The 20,413-nt window shown below is 39.6% G+C and overlaps 1 protein-coding gene across 1 annotated transcript in view; it reads right to left on the reverse strand.

The window, feature by feature from the left end:
* Positions 1 to 19,622, reverse strand: part of GRIN2A (glutamate ionotropic receptor NMDA type subunit 2A) — a 175,071-nt gene extending 155,449 nt beyond the window's left edge. Inside the window, exon 1 of the mRNA XM_054390918.1 lies at positions 19,206 to 19,622. Within this exon, the coding sequence (XP_054246893.1) occupies positions 19,206 to 19,610 (405 nt within the window). The 5' untranslated portion in view covers positions 19,611 to 19,622. The remainder of the gene's footprint in view (positions 1 to 19,205) is intronic.
* Positions 19,623 to 20,413: the final 791 nt, after the last annotated feature.

Consider the following 20,413-nt stretch of genomic DNA (forward strand, 5'->3'; position numbering starts at 1 on the left):
TGGGTAACTGCCCAGAATAAAACAACATTCTGTATTCTCGATTTGGGATCCTGAAGCTTTAAACAATTATCTGCATAGTCACAAGAGCGGCTTGAATTTTGAGATGTTGCTGCAGAAGTTGTACACCTGAGAGAGCTGTGATTTCAAACTCCTGAGAGAAGAGAGCAAGAGGGTAAAAAAACTGCTGTTATGAGAATCAATTGCAGAAGACTTATGAGGAGATAATGAAGTGGAACCCCTTGTCCAAGTAACTCCCACAAGTTCAGCTTTATGGTGTAGCTAGTAGGTTAAGGGCACAACCGTGACCAATGCCAAACAAAAACACTGCAGTCAGAGATGAAGGTGGAATCTAACAGCAAGGAAATAGAATCTGAATTTTCACCACTTTGAAGCACCTTGGCAGAGAAATCTAGTGAAGTGCAGAGCCCTGAGGCTCTCCATGTTGCAGGGGAAATGAAAACTTCTAGTGCTGCAACAAGAAATGCAAAAGAAGTGTTGTAAGAAAAGTCACTCTAACAAGAAAAGGAGAAAGTCATCCCACATTTTCATACCCTGTTCTATACATCCCATCTGAAAAGCTATCTCCCACGCACAGTGCAAGAGGAGGATGGTCTCATACATTATATTTTACAAGTTAAATTAGCAATGTAATAATCCTCACCTTTTTTGCTACGTTTTTAAAATACTTAAGCAATGGAACTTAGTAGACTTCAGGATACCCATCCCAGGTACAAAGCAGCAGCTTGTAAACAGCTGGGCCCTCAAGGCACGTTGCATGTAGACCAGCCCTGTCTGTGCTCTCTGTTGTAAGGTGGCAATCGCTCTGAAGAACTGTCACCGTTAATGTCACTGGGACATCTACTTTTGATACATCCCCAATGTGAAACACCAGGTATAAAAGGTAAAGAAAGCAAATTTCACTGTGTTTACAGAAGAACTTTGCTATAAAAACTTTGAAACAAAACAGCCACTGGCCAGTTCGTATTTTGTTCCTAGTCATGGCTATTCAAGGTAGAAGTCAGGTGCCTGTTTGTGTCTGGCTTAACCGCCCCTGCCAATGAGCCATGGACACACAAATGCCAAGTGCTTCTGGTTTGTTCCATTTGCACAAAGCAGCAGCATCATGCTATCATGCACATGCAAAGCCAAAGACAAACTGTTGATTGCTTTGCATCTCTCCCTACAACTTATTTTGAATAAATCGTTCTGGAAGTCTTTCCAGAGATTTAGCCACATCTCAGAAGCCTCTTCTTGACATACACCTTGTTACAAATTGTGAGCAATGAAATACCTGAAGTTCTGCCCCATCCCAGAGAGTGTAGATGGCATCTAATTTCCAAATGTGTTTAATCCTGCTTGGCAACAGGTAAGCCATAAATCCAAACGTGTTGGGATAAAAGGGCCTGAAACTTGCTGTCCAGGAGCTACCAAGGCTGGATAGCAGGTTCTCACCCTCTATTTATACTTTGACTGACAGCCATGCCAAGAGACAATCCTTTTCACTAAGCCTAATTGTTTTACTGAAATGCTGCCAGACACCTCTATTACACCCCTGATGTGCCAGGGGGAATTATAGCTTTTATTTGCACTTTCCTGAAAATAGCTCAGCGGTGCATGCCAAGAAGGGGATCCTGACATTATTCACAATTTGAAGGAGGAAAGCTATCAGTAATCTTTAAACAGAGCACTGTTCTTCTTTCTTAAAAAAAAAAAAAAGAAAGAAAGAAATTGCCTATTCCAAGAGGATAGTTCATTGTAACTATCACTTCAAGGGTATTCAAGACAAGACCAAGCTTTTGTAGAGCCCTCAATTGCCTCTCATAATCACACAAACAGGAGGGATCAGTTGAGATCCCTGTATAGAAACTTCTTTGCTAAGTGGTTGTTTGCTCTTTTAGGAAGATACAGTCCATTTTCACCTTCTTTTCATATGACACAGAGGATCTCCTTAGGAAGGTGTGCCTCCACAAGAAAAAAAAAGGAAAAAAAAAAAAAACATCTTCAGAGTTTCTTGTCAATCCACATGCAACTGTGTAAATGCTAAGTTAAACTAAGAAGAAACAAACAGTAGTTTGGTTTGCTGTGCTGTTTGCCTTTTTCAGTAACGAAGAGCTATGTTGTCCACAAGGAAAGGCCCAATCAAGCACCACAGGAGGGGAGCATTTCATTACCCATACATTATTTCCTAGGTCCTTCTTGCCATACTGATTATTCAGACATGAAAATCAGTTAGTGGATTAGGTGTCTACTGGGAATATTAGATAATGCAAAACTAATACTCAGCCCCAGTATCCTGTTAGGGCATTCTGCTTAGCTCCAATTTCCAGCTGATTTACCTGACTCTCTCTTCACAGCATGTGCTGGTTTGGCTGGAGTAGAGTCAATTCTTGTCATCGTAGCTGCTACGGGGCTGTGGTTCAGATTTCTATTGGAAACAGTGTTGATAATTCAGGGGTGGGTTTGTTGTTGCTGAGCAGTGCTTAGGGTCAAGGTCTTTTCTGCTCCTCATACCCCTCCACCAGTGAGTAGGCTGCTTGCTCACAAGAAGCTGGGAGTGTATGCAGCTGGGATAGCTGACCCTGACTGACCAAAGGGATGTTCCAGACCATATGACATTATGCTCAGCATATAAAGCTGGGGGAAGGAAGGAGGAGGCAGATGGGGGGACATTCAGAGTGATTGTGTTTGTCTTCCCAAGTAACCCTTACACAGAATCATAGAATCAGCTAGGTTGGAAAAGACCTCAGACATCATCAAGTCCAACCTATTACCCGGCACCTCATGACTAAGTAAACCATGGCTTCAAGTGCCATGTCCAATCCTTTTTTGAAACCTCCAGGGACGGTGACTCCACCACCTTCCTGAGCAGCACATTCCAATGGACAATTACTCTTTCTGTGAAGAGCTTTCTCCTCACCTTGAGCCTAAACTTCCCCTGACACAGCTTGAGACTGTGTCCTCTTGTTCTGGTGCTGGTTGCCTGGGAGAAGAGACCAACCTTCAAGTAGTTGTAGAGAGCAATAAGGTCTCCCTTGAGCCCCCTCTTCTCCAGGCTAAACACCCCCACAGCTCCCTCAACCTTTCCTCATAGGGCTTGTGCTCCAGACCTCTCACCAGCCTCGCTGCCATGTATTGGAGTCCAGTCATTTACACACTAATGTCTGCTTTTGCATTGTAATTAAGTCATTCAGGGATTAAAACTTTTCCTGCATGCCTGTGGAGGCACTTCTGTGCTATAAACTTAAATGCTTACTCTAGGAACAGTCAAGTGTGAAAATCAGGGTCTGACTTGGAGCGTGTGTTTTACTTTGGCTGAAATTAGAAACTCTTGAACACACTTTTATTTTACTTTTTTTTCCAAAAGTGCCAGTGAAGGGAAGAGACCCGATTGTTCATTTGCTGACTTGCAAGGTGTTTCTTATTGTTTGGTCTCTTTGCAGCATGTTGATCTTCACTTTGGAAAAAGCATGTGGCAAATTTTCTGTCCAAAATAGCACACAAAGCACAGCTGCCATCCCAAGGCACTTCCAACGAAACTGAGGCAGGAGGCCAACTCTCACTTTTAGCAGAGGCAGACTATAGGCAACTCAGTTGAGCCCCGAGGGTGTCTGTGTGCCAGTCAGACTAGATCAAGATGCAGCAAAGGAGCAAAGGAATGTAAAAGACAACTTAAACTCAAAATACCTTTCCAAAGCTCTCTGTGTTATCTGCAGAAGTAGGTCTAGAACACAGTGGCAGCACAGGCAGAGAGAGAGCACTCACTAGAAACCCTTTCTGCACAGCACAAAAAGAACTAATGGATTGTGCTCTATGAAGCAAACTCCTGAATGAGAGTTCATGCAGCAAGTCAGTTCTCAGTGCCAAATGCAGATGGTTGGTCCAGAATTTCTCATTATTTACAGAGACAGAAATACCACCGCAGACATGAACCTAAAAACACTTATTTGAACATTAAGAGGTTTTAAATTTTCTTTCTGGCTTTTGGAGATCACAGAATTAAGACCTTTGAAAGAAATTATCACAGCAACTGATAATAGGCAGAAATAACTGGATATGAGTGAAAAAAAGTGATAAAGTGGATAATCTGCAAGAATATAAAAAACATAAGCAGTTTATGACTGGATTCTTAAAGTCTATGTAACACAGCAACCAAAGAGAGCAGAATGAAAGGCACCCTGTGGAGCATATTCATGCAAACAGGTTGCTAATAGCTTGGTTTTCCAAGGAAAAACAATCCACTCAGCTACCAGAAGAAAACACAATGGGGATCTGATTTTTGCATAATTATGTACACATTGCCTTCAAGCAAAGCATCAGATTTTGTCCTGCTTGTCCCACTTCTGTCTTCAATCCACAGATTGGCAATGAACATCCAGCACAGCCATTAAAAACTGCAGTATTTTGGGTGTCCAGCTGCAACTGCAACCCAGACTGCCCATAAATTTATGTAATGTAAAATCATGCACAGATTATGGTGAGATTAGACCACAAAACTCAGAAAGCTTTCATCATTATGAATACTGCAACCTTCCAACCATGCAGCTCCGTGGCTGTTAACAGATTCTCTTTTTCCCCTAATAAAACAGGATGACATGTGGCAAACAGTGCTGTTTCTCCAAGTTGAGAGTGTGGCTTTATCACATCTCTCTTGAGAATTCTACTGCTGCCTGAGGCACATGAGAATAAAAAGGCAGAAATACCAAAAGAAGAATCATAAATTCTTCTACTTATAATGAAAAGGCAAAATTAACGTTTCCTCAGGAAATAAAACATACATCCTTCACTAGTAGCTGAGGCTTTAGAAATTCCTAGAACATAGTTTGCTACATTCCTACAAAGATCCCAAGGCCAATTTGTCTTTCCAACGCTGATAAGCGCAGTCCTTGAATTTCTGATCAGCTGTACATCAGGATGCTACTTATCCCACTTCACCTTCACCAAATCTAGCATTTAGATAAGCCTGGCTAGGTCTGGAGACAATCTTATTATGGTATTGTATGCTTATCTCAAGTTTTTTTATAAAGGTAAAGAAGTATGTAGGATTAGAAAGAGTTTCACACTGCAGGCTCTCCTCCATCTTCATTCCCTGCCCAGTTTCCAACACAACACTAGCTGGCTTCTTGCCATTCCTGAACTTCTTCATTTTCCTTCTAAATGCTATTCACTACTTCCAATTTTTTACCCCAATGATGCCCACCTTAGCTCCAGGCTTTCAACTCATTACATGTCATGTCATCAGCTGTACTTCATCCTGTATCCTGCTACCACTTTCCTCTCCCAGGCTCATTTTTAGCAGATAAAACCAATTCACCAAACTTCTGCAGGTGAGACTTGCCATTCCCCAGTCACAGAAGTGTCTGATTTCTGAACCCATTACAACATTAGCCAGGGCTTTTTAGAATGTGGGAGACTCATTGCAGACAATACTCCAGAAGTTCCTCCCTTTCCTGCACAGTGGAGTGAAACTGTCTCTATTACAGGAATACCCTGCCAGCTTCTGCTCCAGAAAAGTTTATTGCATACAGTTACTTCTTCTCAAGATATTACAATTTGGTCTTACCAAACTTAATGCTATATTTGCTTTATCCCTTTGGCTCTTTCTAAAGTATCTATTTTTCCAATGTGTCATAACTCATGAATTTATTAATACTTCAAATTAGGATATGCTGACCCATATATTGTGGCCCTGTAAATTGTCAAAGTGTGGGTTGGGTTGGTTTTGACTGAAATACAATGCAATCCAGTGAATTCAGCATGCTGTCCTTCAGCTGCACTCCTACTCTCAGAAAATTTTCAGACATAACCAAGATTCAAAACCTGGAATAAGCAGCCACAATGAGCAGCACAGGGATTTTAATCCTATCCACCCAGTCATGGAGAAAACTGCTAAAATCTAGGTTAATCCTTCCAATCCTTAGTCAGAAATGAAAGTCTGTGCAATTGAAATAGTATGCCAGAATTAGATCTGCTTGTGGTGAGGATTCGAGTAAGCCAAAAGATCTGAAATAGCTTCAGTTAAAATCAAAGCAGTGCATTTCTACTGACAGATATCATAATCCAGAAGAACCATTGTACTGAGACCAAACTGATAGACCTTCTTTCTACAGGAAATTAATTTGGGACCAATCCCAGACACACTGATTTTCAGATAGGAGTCTTGTCAAAAAATGGGGGGGAGGGATAATTAAAAAAAAAAAATCAGCATTTCTCCAAACAGAGTGACAGCTGCTTGACTGGGATGCCATGAATAAGGCACAACTTCCAGTTAAGAAGACCACAGGAATAGAGACAATTACTTAGACTGCAGTTTTATGAAGCTGATTCTCACAAAGACCCTAGCAGCAATTTTAACTACTTCATTATTTGTTACTATACTCAAAAACATGATGTACCCGTTAGATACAAAATATTTAACTCCTCTCTATTTGTCTGTATTTGGCAGGGGATTGTTTTTATTTTCAGCAAGCTGAGAGATTACACATGCCAACACAGACAATTTTTAAAATTAAGAAGGGAAGATACCACTCTCCCAGGAGCAATTTCACTTGAAGCTTCTTCATCATTTGATTAAAGCTTGCACAAATCAGGCTGGATTGAATTGAAAACATAACAAATAGTTTGTATTTGCTGCTGCAAGTCTTCATACATGTCTGTGGACAATTTATGTCAAGCCTGTGATGAAGTTACATATGAAATCACTTCAAGACCCAGAAAACCAGTACTCCCCTTGAGCCTACAAATGCCACGTCTGTGCATTTGAGTAGCACATCACACTGCACAGTTACTGGGGAAGGCAAAAGCAAAGTGGCAGTGAAACTTTCTGTAACAAACATTTAAGGTCTAGAGTAACAGAATGATAGAGGCAAATATCCAGCTGTAGCCTCCATGCCAAGATAGCCAGAGGTTTGAAACTGTTGCATAAGCATATTTCTGTAATCTTTGTTGCTCTAAAGCTGGAAGCTTTTACTCAGGCAAGGCTCTTTGAAGTTACTTTGGGAACTGGCTCTCTGCAGATGGAAAAACAAATGATTAAACCAGCTCAATAGGGAGTCAGATTTATTGTACATGCTTGATTTTTAAAAGAAGCAAAGAAGCTAAGGGAGAGAGATTTTTTTTTTTTTTAACAGAACACTAGAATGAAGGAAAGAAAGAAAATGTATCACCATCTGAGCTGAATCCCAGAAGCTGTTTTAATAACAGAGTTTAACTGGGTCAGACATGCAAATGAAACCTTAAAGTGACCTGGAAAGACAAAAATCTAATTACCAAAATGAAGTTTAAATAAAATATTAGGTTTAACTTAAGTAAAACCAGATAGTATGTCAACAAGATTTTACACCAGCAGTTCAATCAGTCATTTGAAAGAGAGCACCCCAAGTATCACTATATTGCTTAACCTACTAAATCATTCCTTTAACTAGAGACTGCTCTTCTAAGCAGAATATGCCTGAAGTCTGACATGTTCTATGCCTTAAGTCTCATGTGTTCTTTGACTTTGCACCTCAGATATTAAGAGGCCATGTCTGCACCTTTATATAAAGAACAAACTAAGTGCCTTATAAGAACGGGAAAAAAAAAAAAAAAAAACAGCTCCATCTTCTCTTTGCATTCTTCAGGAAAAGCATTTAAGTAAGCATCAAAAGACTAAATATTTAAGTATTTGCTTATTTTGCACTTGCTCCTAGTCCTTTACTTCAAAACTAAATCAATCATGCTGCAGCTAGAATCCTAAGAGCAGGATCTTTGCTTCCCATGTGGGACTTGCACATAACCTGGATGGTATCTTTTCGTAGTAGAAGTAAGCTCCTCAGCATTTAGAAATACCCTTGCTGACCTAGAGAACCATTTTCTACATAAATCATTTAATACTAAGGTTTTGCATGCCTATAAGTTACTTAGACATTTTTTAAAAAAAAAGAGAGAGTGTGGGAAATGAGCAAAGTTTATTCTTATTCTGGCTTAAGCTCTCCACTGCTTTCAGCCAGTGCCCACTGAGGTGTCTGCTGAACCTTAACAAATCAATAAGACTTACACTGGAATAAGGGTTACTGAGCTGAACCATTACATTTTATTATTGGATGAAATAACTCACTACTTTAGGATCTCCACCTCATACTGTGAAGAAGATAAATCAGAAAACAGCTCTTCTCAAGGCAACAGTCATCTCATACATGGAAACACACTTAGGAAGAAAACAAATTAAGCAAGCCCACAAAAAAAATTGGTGAGGTTTTAAACCACTATTAAAGGCACACATGCTGCAGGTGACAGCTGGCTCCCACATTAGCTTTCCACATGTTCATTTAAACTTTGATTCAGAGAGCATAGGATGTGTTTTTATGAGAAAATGGAAATCTGAAAATATTTTTATATAATGAGAAGTTACAGAGCCAGCCACTGAGGATATTTTAAATGTGAAGATTTGATTATTTACACCTGTCCTAAGTCAGCTATTTACTGTCATCTCAATTATTCACTGACCACTAGAAATATTCCAGTAACTCTTCTGCTCTAAAATGGTGATAGATAGCAAAGAACAAAAACAGGAAAGCAAAAGCGGTCCAGGCAGAAGCCTGTATCACAGAACAGCGTGTCACACAACTTGTAAAACTGTTAAGACTGAAAAATAACAGGATGAGTGTTACAGCTGGAAACACCGATGAAGATCATTTGTTGACTTTAGCAACCAGAGGGGTGGAGGGAAATCAAGTAAATTTGTATTTTTCCTTCCACAAGCAAGCTTACCCTGCAAAGAGCCAAAGCTCTCCTTGTCTGACACTCGCCTATGCCCTGTTCTCTGAAGACGCTGCTCATTAGTAACCTCATGATACAACCAGTCATTTGGATAACACCAGCATTTAGGTAATTCACTATCCATAACTTTGTTCTCTGCACATAGCTACAATTAAAGTAAGTGCCAGTAAAGATGAGTCTCGGAACAATATTTTAAAGCAACAGTAAAACACATTCACATATGGGAGACTGCAGAATCAGTGAGCCTTCTAACACTGAAAAGCAATTTATTTTCCTACATTTTAATTGTCAGTCTGTCCTGTCCCCATGTATTCTGAAGTTCCTGATGGGAAATCTGAAATTCAGATTAATTGAATTGAAAATCAATTATAAAAGGGAATCATAAATATATTTTCAAACATCAGTTCCTAAAACACAAGGTAATAGGCACTCCCATAAAGCACCTGAACAGAATAATAGATAAAGGACATATATTACTACCAATCACAGAATTCTTTTTAAATGTCCATTTTCTGTAGAAATGGATGGTTACCTATATAGAAGGACATCAGTGCTGGACACAGAGCAGTTAAGTGAATAGCAAAATAAAGAGATGGTTGTATATTTAGGAAAGCCTATAGACCGACCCTGTCTGTCCTAGAGGTTGTAATAGGGGAAATAAACTAGAAGTAGCATGACAAATCTAAATGACATTACAAGAGAAGGCTGCAGCCTCCAATACGTCAGTTTCCAGATATTTAACTACAGCCCAGACTGCCTACATCAGACCAGGAAAAGCCAATGTCCCCCTAGCAGCATCTAAAGCTGGTGAATGAAGGCAGAAGGAATCACTTCAGAGAGGAAAACTGCCCAAAATGCCACAGCCAGGAACCCTGGCGAAACACAAAGATGGAAACTGCTCATTGTTAATATTTTGGGTTTCTTATACTTCCTTCTTCACAAATAGGACACTTCCATCAGCAATTTTTATTGCTGGCTGATCACCACCTCAGCTTTCCACTAACATTACCCTCGCTCACCTGTTTTAACTTCTCATCCTTTCCCTATTTTCTGCTTATTAAATACGAACAGGCTTGGCTTAAAGTCTTTCTTTCTCCCTCTGATTCCAGGGAATTTTTGTTTGCTCCAATTAATCTTATTTTAGCACAACTATCATCTGTGCTCTGGTGTATGCTTAAAGAGTCCCAGTAGTCCTAACATTAAGAGATGCATAATTTTAAGCTGAGAGTTTTAGTCTCCTAGTTAACCTTTCTACTGCTAGAAGTGAAATAAGGCAATAAACAGAAAAGAAACTGGCACTAGAATGACAGTAGAATAGCAAATAGATGGGATGCAAATGAAGACAACATAACAGGAGGGTGTTTGGAAACAGCTGTTTGGTGGAAGGAGATTTGCATACAGAAGAAAAAAAAAAAAAACCCCACACACCCCACAGTCTCAGAGCAAGAGAAAGAAGCAGATGTTTCATTTTACTACCCCTGTATCAGTTTTCTTTTACACATCTAAGTGGTGGAGCTTAATCATTTGCATTGGAGTCATCCACTAAAACTCTCTAGAAACCAAATTCCACAGTTTCAGCCTTTTTGCACATCTTAAAATGCAAATGGAGAAAGGAGAGAAGAGGGTATGGCAAACAGATCAGAATCAAACAAAGGACAGTGTAAGCTTATTAACTACAGAGATAATGTGACTATTGAAAACAAACCAGACCATCCTCCACTGCACCTGACTAGAACACAGACACTTTCTCAGAGTTTTAGCATATGTTTTCTTATGATGAAGTCACAAACCTTATCTCATCCCAGTTAGGTAGAGCTCTGATGCCTCTGCAACACAATTTACCCAGAACTCTTAATCAGCCTCACACAAAAAGTAACATACAATTTGTCTGGCAATTATGTGTTTCTGTAACTCCTAGAGCTACTCATTACAGGTATGTCATGCACTTAGAACACATTAACTTAATTCTATTTTCTGTTTATTCAATTATAACTGTCTTCCTAATTGCATTGTAAATTGTGTGGAGCTGGAAAGTGGCTATAAGCTCCCTGCTCTTTCCTCTTTCGTAGTGGTTCTACATACACAGTGTGCTTCCACTAGACACGAAATCAATGCAGTGAAAACAAAGCAGTTCTGTTGTTCATTGTTGTCATGTGGAGAGGCAAGCTGGTCAGCACAAACAGGTAAAACTTTGTATCCACAAAATTACAGGCAGAAATCTTGAACCAAAAGTTAAGGGGAAAACAAAACCACACAACCCACTACTTTCGAGGCAAGGAAACCAAAGGAAATTTCAAAAGCATTTATGATAACATTTATGAATGATTTCTTAAATCTGCATGCAAAGCTTAAAAAGTCAGCCTTCAAACAAAACCTTAGCCACAAATTTGGACTAGAAACTGATGTTTTTTCTAGAGGTTTAAATCAATCACAAAAATTTAATCTGGGACCCTGTGTACTCCTCAGACCACCCCAATAGGCAGCAAAAGACCCCTCATGCCTGAGCCTCAGAAGGCACAGGTCTTTCTGAAGAGGAATTTTGCTCATTCCTAAGAGAGAATTTGCACACCTGAGACCCTCCTGAGGGTTTTTTATCACCTAACCTTCATGTGTATAGCAAGTACAGGGGAAACTGCTGCCTGGAAAGGCAAGATGTGACACCACAAACTTAGAGCTGCTGGACAGCAAGTAACCCCCATCTACAATTTGGAATATCAGATCTGCATGCCAGAACGAAACAGTTTCCCTGTTGGTGTTCAGTTTTTATACTATGCTTCTACAAGCGTAAAATGCTGCAGAATACTCTCACTTCTGAACAATCTGATTTCACGTTCTGGTTTCACATAGAGCCTATGAGTCTCAACGTTTTTTTCTGACCCAATATATCAAGACTCAGGGGGAAGACATGGACCTTCTAGCCCATATCTGTCACTGTGGGCCTTCCAGCACAGTTTCTTTGAGTGCAATCCTCAGAAAGAAATGCTAGGTGCTATGTATTTACACAAGAGCACAAAACCTTTTCCTAGAAACAATGGGGAGACCCAAGCATACTCCATGAGCAGTACTGCTTCTCTGGGGCCATGAGACCCCCGGCCAGGTCTCCATCTTGAGAAGCCAGAGGGGCCCTCGACTGGAATGTGGACATACAGCATAAGCAGAGCTTAAGATTAAACCATGTCCATTTTTACAAACCATGCATCTGGCTTATGCACCTTCATTGCAAGCACAGTTTTTCTCCTAAGGATGTTAAGTCTAAATCTAATATAAATAGCCAATGATGCTGCTACAGTTTTATTTACTTCAATGAAGTACAGAAGAAAATATCTCAAGGATTTAAGCAAACAATATGGTGACAGATGGTGTGGAGACAACCCAGGCTGGGCACCCTCAGTAACATCCACACAACTTCATAGTTCCAGGAATGAAGACAGGCAGAGGAGGAAGAGGGAGGAGGGAACAGGGGGAGAAAAGGGAACATGCAAAGCCAGCCCAGATGACCACAGGTTTCTAACAAATAAAACCAGTTGTGGACTGCAGTTTCCTTGTTCATCTACATAACGCTCTTTGTTTCATGACTGATGTAGACACAGATATTTTCCAAGCAAGTTCAGAAAAAACATAAAGAAATTCTTCAAATTAAATTGCTAGTTCCAATTAGTGACACTTTAAACACAATCTGCCTATTCAAATAATCTAAGCATACTCTCAAAAGTAATTCGATAGATGAAACCTGAAAAGCATGTTTGACATGATATCAAGGCCCTTCTGTTCCATTCATGGCATAATTTTATTAGGATGAATAATTTCAGGTACATTCTCTGGATATGTTCTGATTACCAGAAATGTCTTATGTGCTTTACAATAGGGTATTGTTATTTGGTAGCTGGAAGGGAATAATTTTGGATTTTATATTTGAGAATATCCTGGAGGGAAGGAAAAAAAAAAAAAAAATCAATCTAAAGGTGCTACCAGGAATGTCTGCAAGGAGAGAATCAGGCTGAAGGTCTAGTGCCCTACTTTTACAGCTCAGGAGCCTGCTGTTTTATAATGACCCACAGACAGGCAATAGTTTGGAGAGATTGCATGGATCATCCACACCAGTGACTTACTAGCAGTTTCAAAAAGTTGTTGCTCAAAACAAAGACACTTACGGATTTGTATTTTCAAGACCTGTAAGAACAGACAGTTTGAAGAGGAAAAAAACAGTACCTTTGAGATCAAAGTATATTGCTCTGCCTGCAGATGACTACATCCAAGTAAAGCCAGGTACTACTCTCTCCTAAATAAGACTGGTTTATGGAATCCCACCCTGCACCGCCAGCTCAAATGCTAATTCAAGCAAGCCAAAAACAAAAGTAAGAACTTACCCACACCTGAGCAACATCAAAAATAAGTAGACTTTAGAAGATTGCTATTTCCTACAATCTGCTTATTTTTAGTTACAGAAATTCCCAATCTTGTCAAAACTGGCTTACTTAGGAAAATGAATCAAATATCCCTCACTGCAATTGTACTGTAGTGACAAGGTCAGATCTATTCTCCCTGTATTCCAGAAAATCCTCCATGCTTTCCTTTACCAACTTAAGATGGAAACCTTTGTGTAGTCAAAAGAATGAGGAGTAATCATCTCAGAAATAGCTAGGAAAATCCTTTAGTAAAGAAAAGAGAGAGTGAGGGAGAGTGAACAAGAAGGCTCACTTCATTAACATAATGCTCCTCCAAGTTGAGACAACTCACAGCAGTGAAGGCAGCAGCTCTCACTGCTAGAGCTTTACTTTCTCATTGCAACAACTGTACACAATTAGCCATGTAAAGCAGCGTGCTGTATCACGACCACCTCACACCCCCAGAGCACTGGCTCCTGTTGAAAAAAAAAAGCACCAAATATTGTATCCACTTTGTTCACCTTAGTAAGGCAGATTTCGAGCATCTTTTAATCATTTAATCACAGCGACTATAGCGCGTATGCCTAAAAGCTATGACTGCAGATTATGAGCTTATACTATAAATGTGCAAGACACCTTTTTTTTTTTTTAATACATATAGATTTACTTTCATGGATATGGTAGAGTAAACAGAAGTATAAGAGGAGGTCAACACTATACTTTTGTTGCAGCTCAAAATAAAAATGACACTATCTGGAAGTTACTCTTGCAAAGAAGCATTGGTGCAGCTAGAAGGAAAGAAAACTAAATTCAGATGGTTCTTTAAGAGCCAGAAACTGCAAGTATTGTGTGCAATGGAATAGTGCAAGCTACCACCTCTTTACCTGAAACAGTTACATGAATACAGGATATTTTGCACTAAAGCATTTATTAAACTACATCTTCTAGTATTGCGCAGTATAAATCAAAGCCAAAGGTAATGCCATGCTCAGGAGTATAGAGCCAACACATGCTGATATCAGTTATCAGTTAGGGTAGGAATAAGAAGTTGCATGATTGAAGATTTTCTGTAAAAATACAGGACTACTTTTATAAGCAGTCCTGCAGATGGGCTGGACAGAAATCTACATAACACATATGGAAGGCATATAAATTGGTGACTAAACTCCATGAAGTATGATCTCCAAGAAAGATTTTTCAATAGAAAACAAACCAAACACCCTCCATCCATCACAACATTTTTTTAAAGCACAGGAATTGAAGAGCACTTACACATCATACAATTGTGAACTGTTGTTTTTTATTTACTTTTTTATTTGTATATGATTACTGCACTACGAGGACACACAGCAAAGAATTTATAAGATGTAGAGAGGAACCTTAAAAGCAGTATACAAAATCATATATGGATAGGGGAGTGTAAAATCTGAGTACCAGAGACAGGAGTCTGGGTGTGCTGGGACCACAGTTAAAAGGCTGTTCTTAGAGTTCTGATTTACACAAACATGGTATGGATTTTGTGTCTCAGAAATGAGAACAAACAGAGCAATTCCGGCTATGTCTATAATGAACTGAAAATGACAAGTAATGCAAACATCTGCAAGTATTCCAGTAAAACACCTGGAAAATATCCACCAAAGGAATTAACAAGATTTGAAATTGCAGTTTCACTCCCTGCCCATTCACAGTTAGAAGTCTCAGCAAATATCCCAGCAGCACTATAGGATGTGGGGGGCTGGCACAGGAGTTGAACATGAGCCAGCAGTGCACCCTTCCGGTGAGAGAGACTAAGCAGGCTGCGTCAGCAGAGCATAGCCAGCTGTTTGCAGGGAGAGATTATCCCCTCTTCGGGACTCGTGAGGCCACGGCTGCAGCCCTCTGTCCAGGTTTGTGTTCCTCCATACAAGTTATATAGATAACTCAGCGAGTGCAAAGGGCTGGAGCTCAGAAGCTGCAAGAAAAGTCTGAGGGAACTCCTTCCCCAGAAAAGAGACAGGTAAGGAGAGGTCTAATTGCAGCCTACAGCTACACAGAGACTGAGCTGAACTCAAAGACTCACAGCAAAAGAACAACAGCCTGTGGCCACAGTAGAGAGGAAAATTCTAATGAGATATGATGAAAATATTTGCACAGTGAAGAAGGTTAAGTCCTAGAACAGATTATCCAGAGAAATTGTGGCATCTACATCCATGAAGACACAAAAAACTTGGCTAGATAATCTGATCTGACTGGTATTAGCCCATTTGGGTTGGTTAGACAACCTTCAGTGATCCTTTCTAACTTCAATTGGTCTACGGTTCTATGTCTACTACTTTGGAGGAGGGTGGGGGTACAAAAAGGAAAAGCTGAAGGTGGAAGATGGAAAAAGGATTTTATACTAAGCAATTAAAAGTGTTTATTTATTAATAGCAACAACAGAAAGAGTAATGAAGGACTTATTTTGCACAATATTTCCAGAACTGTTTCAAGAAGCGTCACTTTGTAACAGCTCTTCTGGAGCTATTTTAATGCTGTTTGGCTATGCTTTATAACTGTCAATATTTCCACAACAATATAATTCTCTAAGTTATGTCTTTCAGAAAGATTTTTCATGAGAAGTTAGAAAGTCTTGATTTTGGTTGTCATAGAACTAGCCATGATGTTCTGTTTCAGGAAAGTATCACAAATACTATCATTGTCATCATAGCATGTGGTGAAACAAATGCAGCTCAGTTTAAAACCAAATGCTCGAGTCAGGAAACAGTTCCTAAGTAATGTTTGGTTTGAGATCCCTCAAATGCCAACAGATACAAGATGAATAGGCAGCCAGTCTGTTTTCAGCATCCTGCAAGGGATGCTGATGCACAGCAGGTTGGCACAGATGCCCCAGGCAATTCTCATCTTGTTTCAGTACACTATCCCACATCTGAATGTTTCAAGTCTGCAGCAGAAATGGGAACCAAAGCCAAGGAGTAGCTCATTGGCAGGAGAGTTCCTGCCAACCACAGGTGATACAGTTGGCTGCAGAGAGAGCAAAGGGTTCCTCTACAGCACAGCTGGGGTCAGGTAGGTACCACACATCCTTAAGTGCCGCACTGGTTTATTGGTAGGGTTTTGATGGCAGATGTCAGGTGAAGGCAGCTCAGCCAGATTCAGAAAACTTCCAGTACTGTTGGCTTCACGTGCCTGTCAGTTTTCATAGTGTATATCAAGCAACATCGCCTGCACCACCAGCTGAAGCAGAGTACAGCCAGCTGAGCCAATGAAGGAGGCAGTCTAAACTATGCACCATTCACAGCAGATGGAACAGGAACTCAGGACTTCAGAAACTGTATGCCCTGCATTAATCACTGCACACTCCAAGTGTGGGCATACATCACCTTTAGAAACCTAGAACAACTCTTTTTTTTTTTTTTTAAGAGATGGCTCTTCATGTGGGATTCACATTGACATAGCATTTATCAGCAATAAAGAATACAGCAATCTGATCTACTCTGAGTCATTCCAGTGAAGTACTTAGCAGTACAGAGCATTAAAGATGAACTAAACTGAAAGACAGAAATGAGAAATCATGGCTAAGACAGTTAAGTATCATATAAAAAGCACCTGGCACAGAATTCACTGAAGAGTTATGCTATCTCTGCCACGTATGCTTGAGAGACTACAGACAAGCAGGTACTACACACACACACATGCTTTGAAGTGATCTAAAACAGTACCAGCATAATGCCACAGTGGAGAAAAATATATTAGAGTGAAATGATAAGGACATAAATGAAATGGCCTCACTGGAGTGCCAGAGAACTACATCCACAAAGGAGCGGGACCAAGCACCTTTGTGGCATATCCAGCCATCTCCATGTATGAGACAAAACAGAAGACTTGAAACACTGCTCAGCTTTACAATTTAAACAACACTCGTGTGTTTCAGCTACAGTCCTGACCTGAAAGACAGATTTTACATTTGCAGTCCTCCCTCAGACCTCATGCCCTCTGCCTTTATGACAGCACTGCAAACCTCACCTTCAGCTCCCAGGAATTCATTCCTAAATGAATGGTTAATTAAGTGACATGCAAATTTCATTACTGTGATGTTCCAAACCCAGCTGCAAGACATTGCACACTGCAAAAGCCAAGTTAAAAATTAAGGCAATTTTAGTTACATGAACAAACAATTCCTTCAGCCCATTTATGCTACTGAAAACATCTCTGTTAGATTGTCTTAACATAGAAAAGAACAATTTTGATTTCCCAAGTGGAAATCTTAGAAAGCAAGTTCCAGCACAAAAATTATTTGTTAGCAAACTGTGATAACCCCTAAAATCACACTGATATAACAATGCCAATATTAGCATACAGTGGAAATAATATTAACTTACTGAGACATGAAAAATACAACTATTTTCCTTTCCTGATAGTCCCACATAAAAGTAAAAATTACATCTGTATCAGTAACATCTTGCATGCTACTGAGCATGAAGTTGATTCTGCAAGGATTCCAACCAGTGTTTCATCACTCAACACTAGCTGGGATCTTCAAATGTCCCTATACTGGCATAGGAAGTTGAGTGAAATATGTTATCAGATAAAATTCCTTGATACATAAAGCCAGCTTTATGAAGATGTGTAAATCTGTACAGTACTTTAAAAGCACGTGAAATAAGTGTCTCTGTAACTTGGTTACTGCAATTACATTTAAGACAGTAGCATTGACTGTAATGATCTTTCCATATAAATCAAGATGTCAAAGCCATTGTTAAAGAATCTCTGCTATAATTCAGCACTTACTGTCCTCCCTTTGTATAACAAAAGTTTTAAAGAAAGGCCATTCAAAACACCAAGACAGACAGATCTCGTAGCCCAGTGGAAAAAGTCTTTCCCAGAGGTAAAAAGTTTCAAAAGTTCAAAGCCATTTCCTCAACTGTAACTAACCATTGCCTCTTTCCTCTCCCATCAAGTTAGGAAACAATGTATCTAAACCACTTAACTTTTAGATGGATTCGGGGAGCTTTTTACTGTTCAAGTGCTAGTTAAAAGACACTTATAAGGAAGAAGAATAATATTTAATGAATAAGAAATCCTAAAGAGTACAAATACCAGGAAATAGGTTACAATTAACATTGAAATGTCTTCTGTGCTGGGAATCCAGTAAATTACTTCCCACTCTAACTCCCTTTTCAGCTGTCCTCTTTTACACCACAGTGAGAACTCCTCTTGGACTTTCAGGTGGAGTACAGCCTATGCCAGAGAGCTCACTCCTGCATGGTGCTAAGTACCTGTGTCAGAACCAGCAGTGACCACTTTACAAGATCAATGCTCCACTGCCAGCAAGGATTTGTCCAAAAAAATATTAAAAATTGGTTACAGTGTTAAGAAAGATGAGCTGGAGACATGAGTCACTTTTGTCATTCCTCAGTCTCACAGCAGGTTACATAAAGAGATGTTTTCCAACAAAACAATTTGTCATTATCTCCAGAGTTCAGACAACCCCACTGTGGATTTTCATGAACTGTAGTAGGAAATTAGAAGTATCTGGGTAGCAAAAACCTGAACTAATAAATACAGTGAGTACTAGACCTGGTTCAAGTTTATGAGACTACTTTATTTATAAAATGTAGCAGTCCACCTTAATATGATTGTTCTGTTTCTACTGTTGTCTTCAAACACATTCAGCTCTATTGCTTGCTATCTCTTATAAGCACCACAGAATATCTGTTAATGATTTATATCTTATCTCTAAAATCATTGTATGACTCTACTACTTGGAGGTTGTTTTTACAGCCATATGTCATATTTGCTAGTAAAATTTCTAAACTGACCAGCATCCAGTGTGCTGGAGAGTAGATTTTCATTAGGATAGTTTTTACAATGGAGAGAAAGTTGAGTTTTAATCATAAACTCAGAAATATTTCAGAATATTTGATGAGTGATCAGCGAGGACACTGTTCCATATTTTTTTTTCTTTTTTAAAGTACAGAGACACTATTAGAAACATCCTTTGTGAACTGCTTTTAGTGACTATTCACAATAAAGAGCAACACTGTGAAGTACACTAGGCTAGCAAAAACTTTCAATAAGTTTTCTTACCTTATCTGCCATTATCATGGAGGCCCCGCCATGAATTCCAAGAATTGGGATAGAAGTCTGAGAAGAAATAAAATCCAAAATCTGAGCTACTGCCTCCTGATCAGTATCATCTCCAAAAACCACTCCATGGATCTTGGTGCCTGACATCAAGTCACAAACATGTGTTATGATGCTCTTAGGGTCAGTCTGGTTCACCAGAAGGGTCACTACATTGACATCAACAGTCAGGTCTGCTGACATTTCCCTGGTCCAGAGAGCTCTGATATCTCTCTCGTTGATATACTTGGTCCTTCCCAGAATCACTGCAATGTTCAGGATGGGGTAACTTTTGTCTGCTCCACGAACAAGATCCAAAGGTGCCAGAAGAGCTTGAAGTACCAGAAGAGCACAGCCAATTTTCTTCATCTTTGCCAGCTTTATCCCCTGTAAAAGCAATCATGTGTATGAGAAAAACAACAGGGAGAAAAATATATACTGTATATCTCCAGTGAATGTTTTAAACAGAAAGGTGCTGGACACAAAGCAAACTTCAGCAGCTTTTTATAATGCATCCTTCACCTTAGTTTCAAGTCTCTCATAACCCCTCCAAAAGCTGGCTTGCCAGTGACAGTATTACAACTGGACTTCCACAAGCAAGGCAAAAAAAAAAAAAAAAAAAAAAAAAATGCACAAGTCCAGAAGAAAGCTCCATTAAAATTTTTCCTGGATGGCAAACAAAATTGAAAGGACTAACATCACCAGAAAAAAACATTATCATCCCTCTCTTTAAAACGTTGCTGTCCTAAAACAGGTTAAAAACACAAATATTTTTTCCTTTGCTCAGAACATCTATTTAAAATTTATTCACAGTCTATCAGGAAGAGGTGCTTTAGCTCAGTCGGCTGGAAACCCTAGTCCATATACACCATACATCTCACAGCATTCCGGGACCATGCTGGTTTATTTCTGAAGATCTCTCCTAGACAGCTGCTGCTGAAGCACAGTCTACTGCATTCCTGGAACAGAGTCAGAAGCACAATATTCTAGTCTAATTCTTCTCCCTCTTACGTGGCATTCACTTGAGCATCTCAGAACTGCTGATCTCAGACACAAAGTTGTCACTGGTGTTGAAGGGGAGGGAGTTCCAAAAATGAGCATCACTGCATTGGTTTACTTCATGTCTTCGCTGAATCTCTGTAGGGGGCTGAATATAGACAGAGTAGGATGGG

This window comes from Indicator indicator, chromosome 22, assembly GCF_027791375.1.
Source record: "Indicator indicator isolate 239-I01 chromosome 22, UM_Iind_1.1, whole genome shotgun sequence".
NCBI lineage: Eukaryota > Metazoa > Chordata > Aves > Piciformes > Indicatoridae > Indicator > Indicator indicator.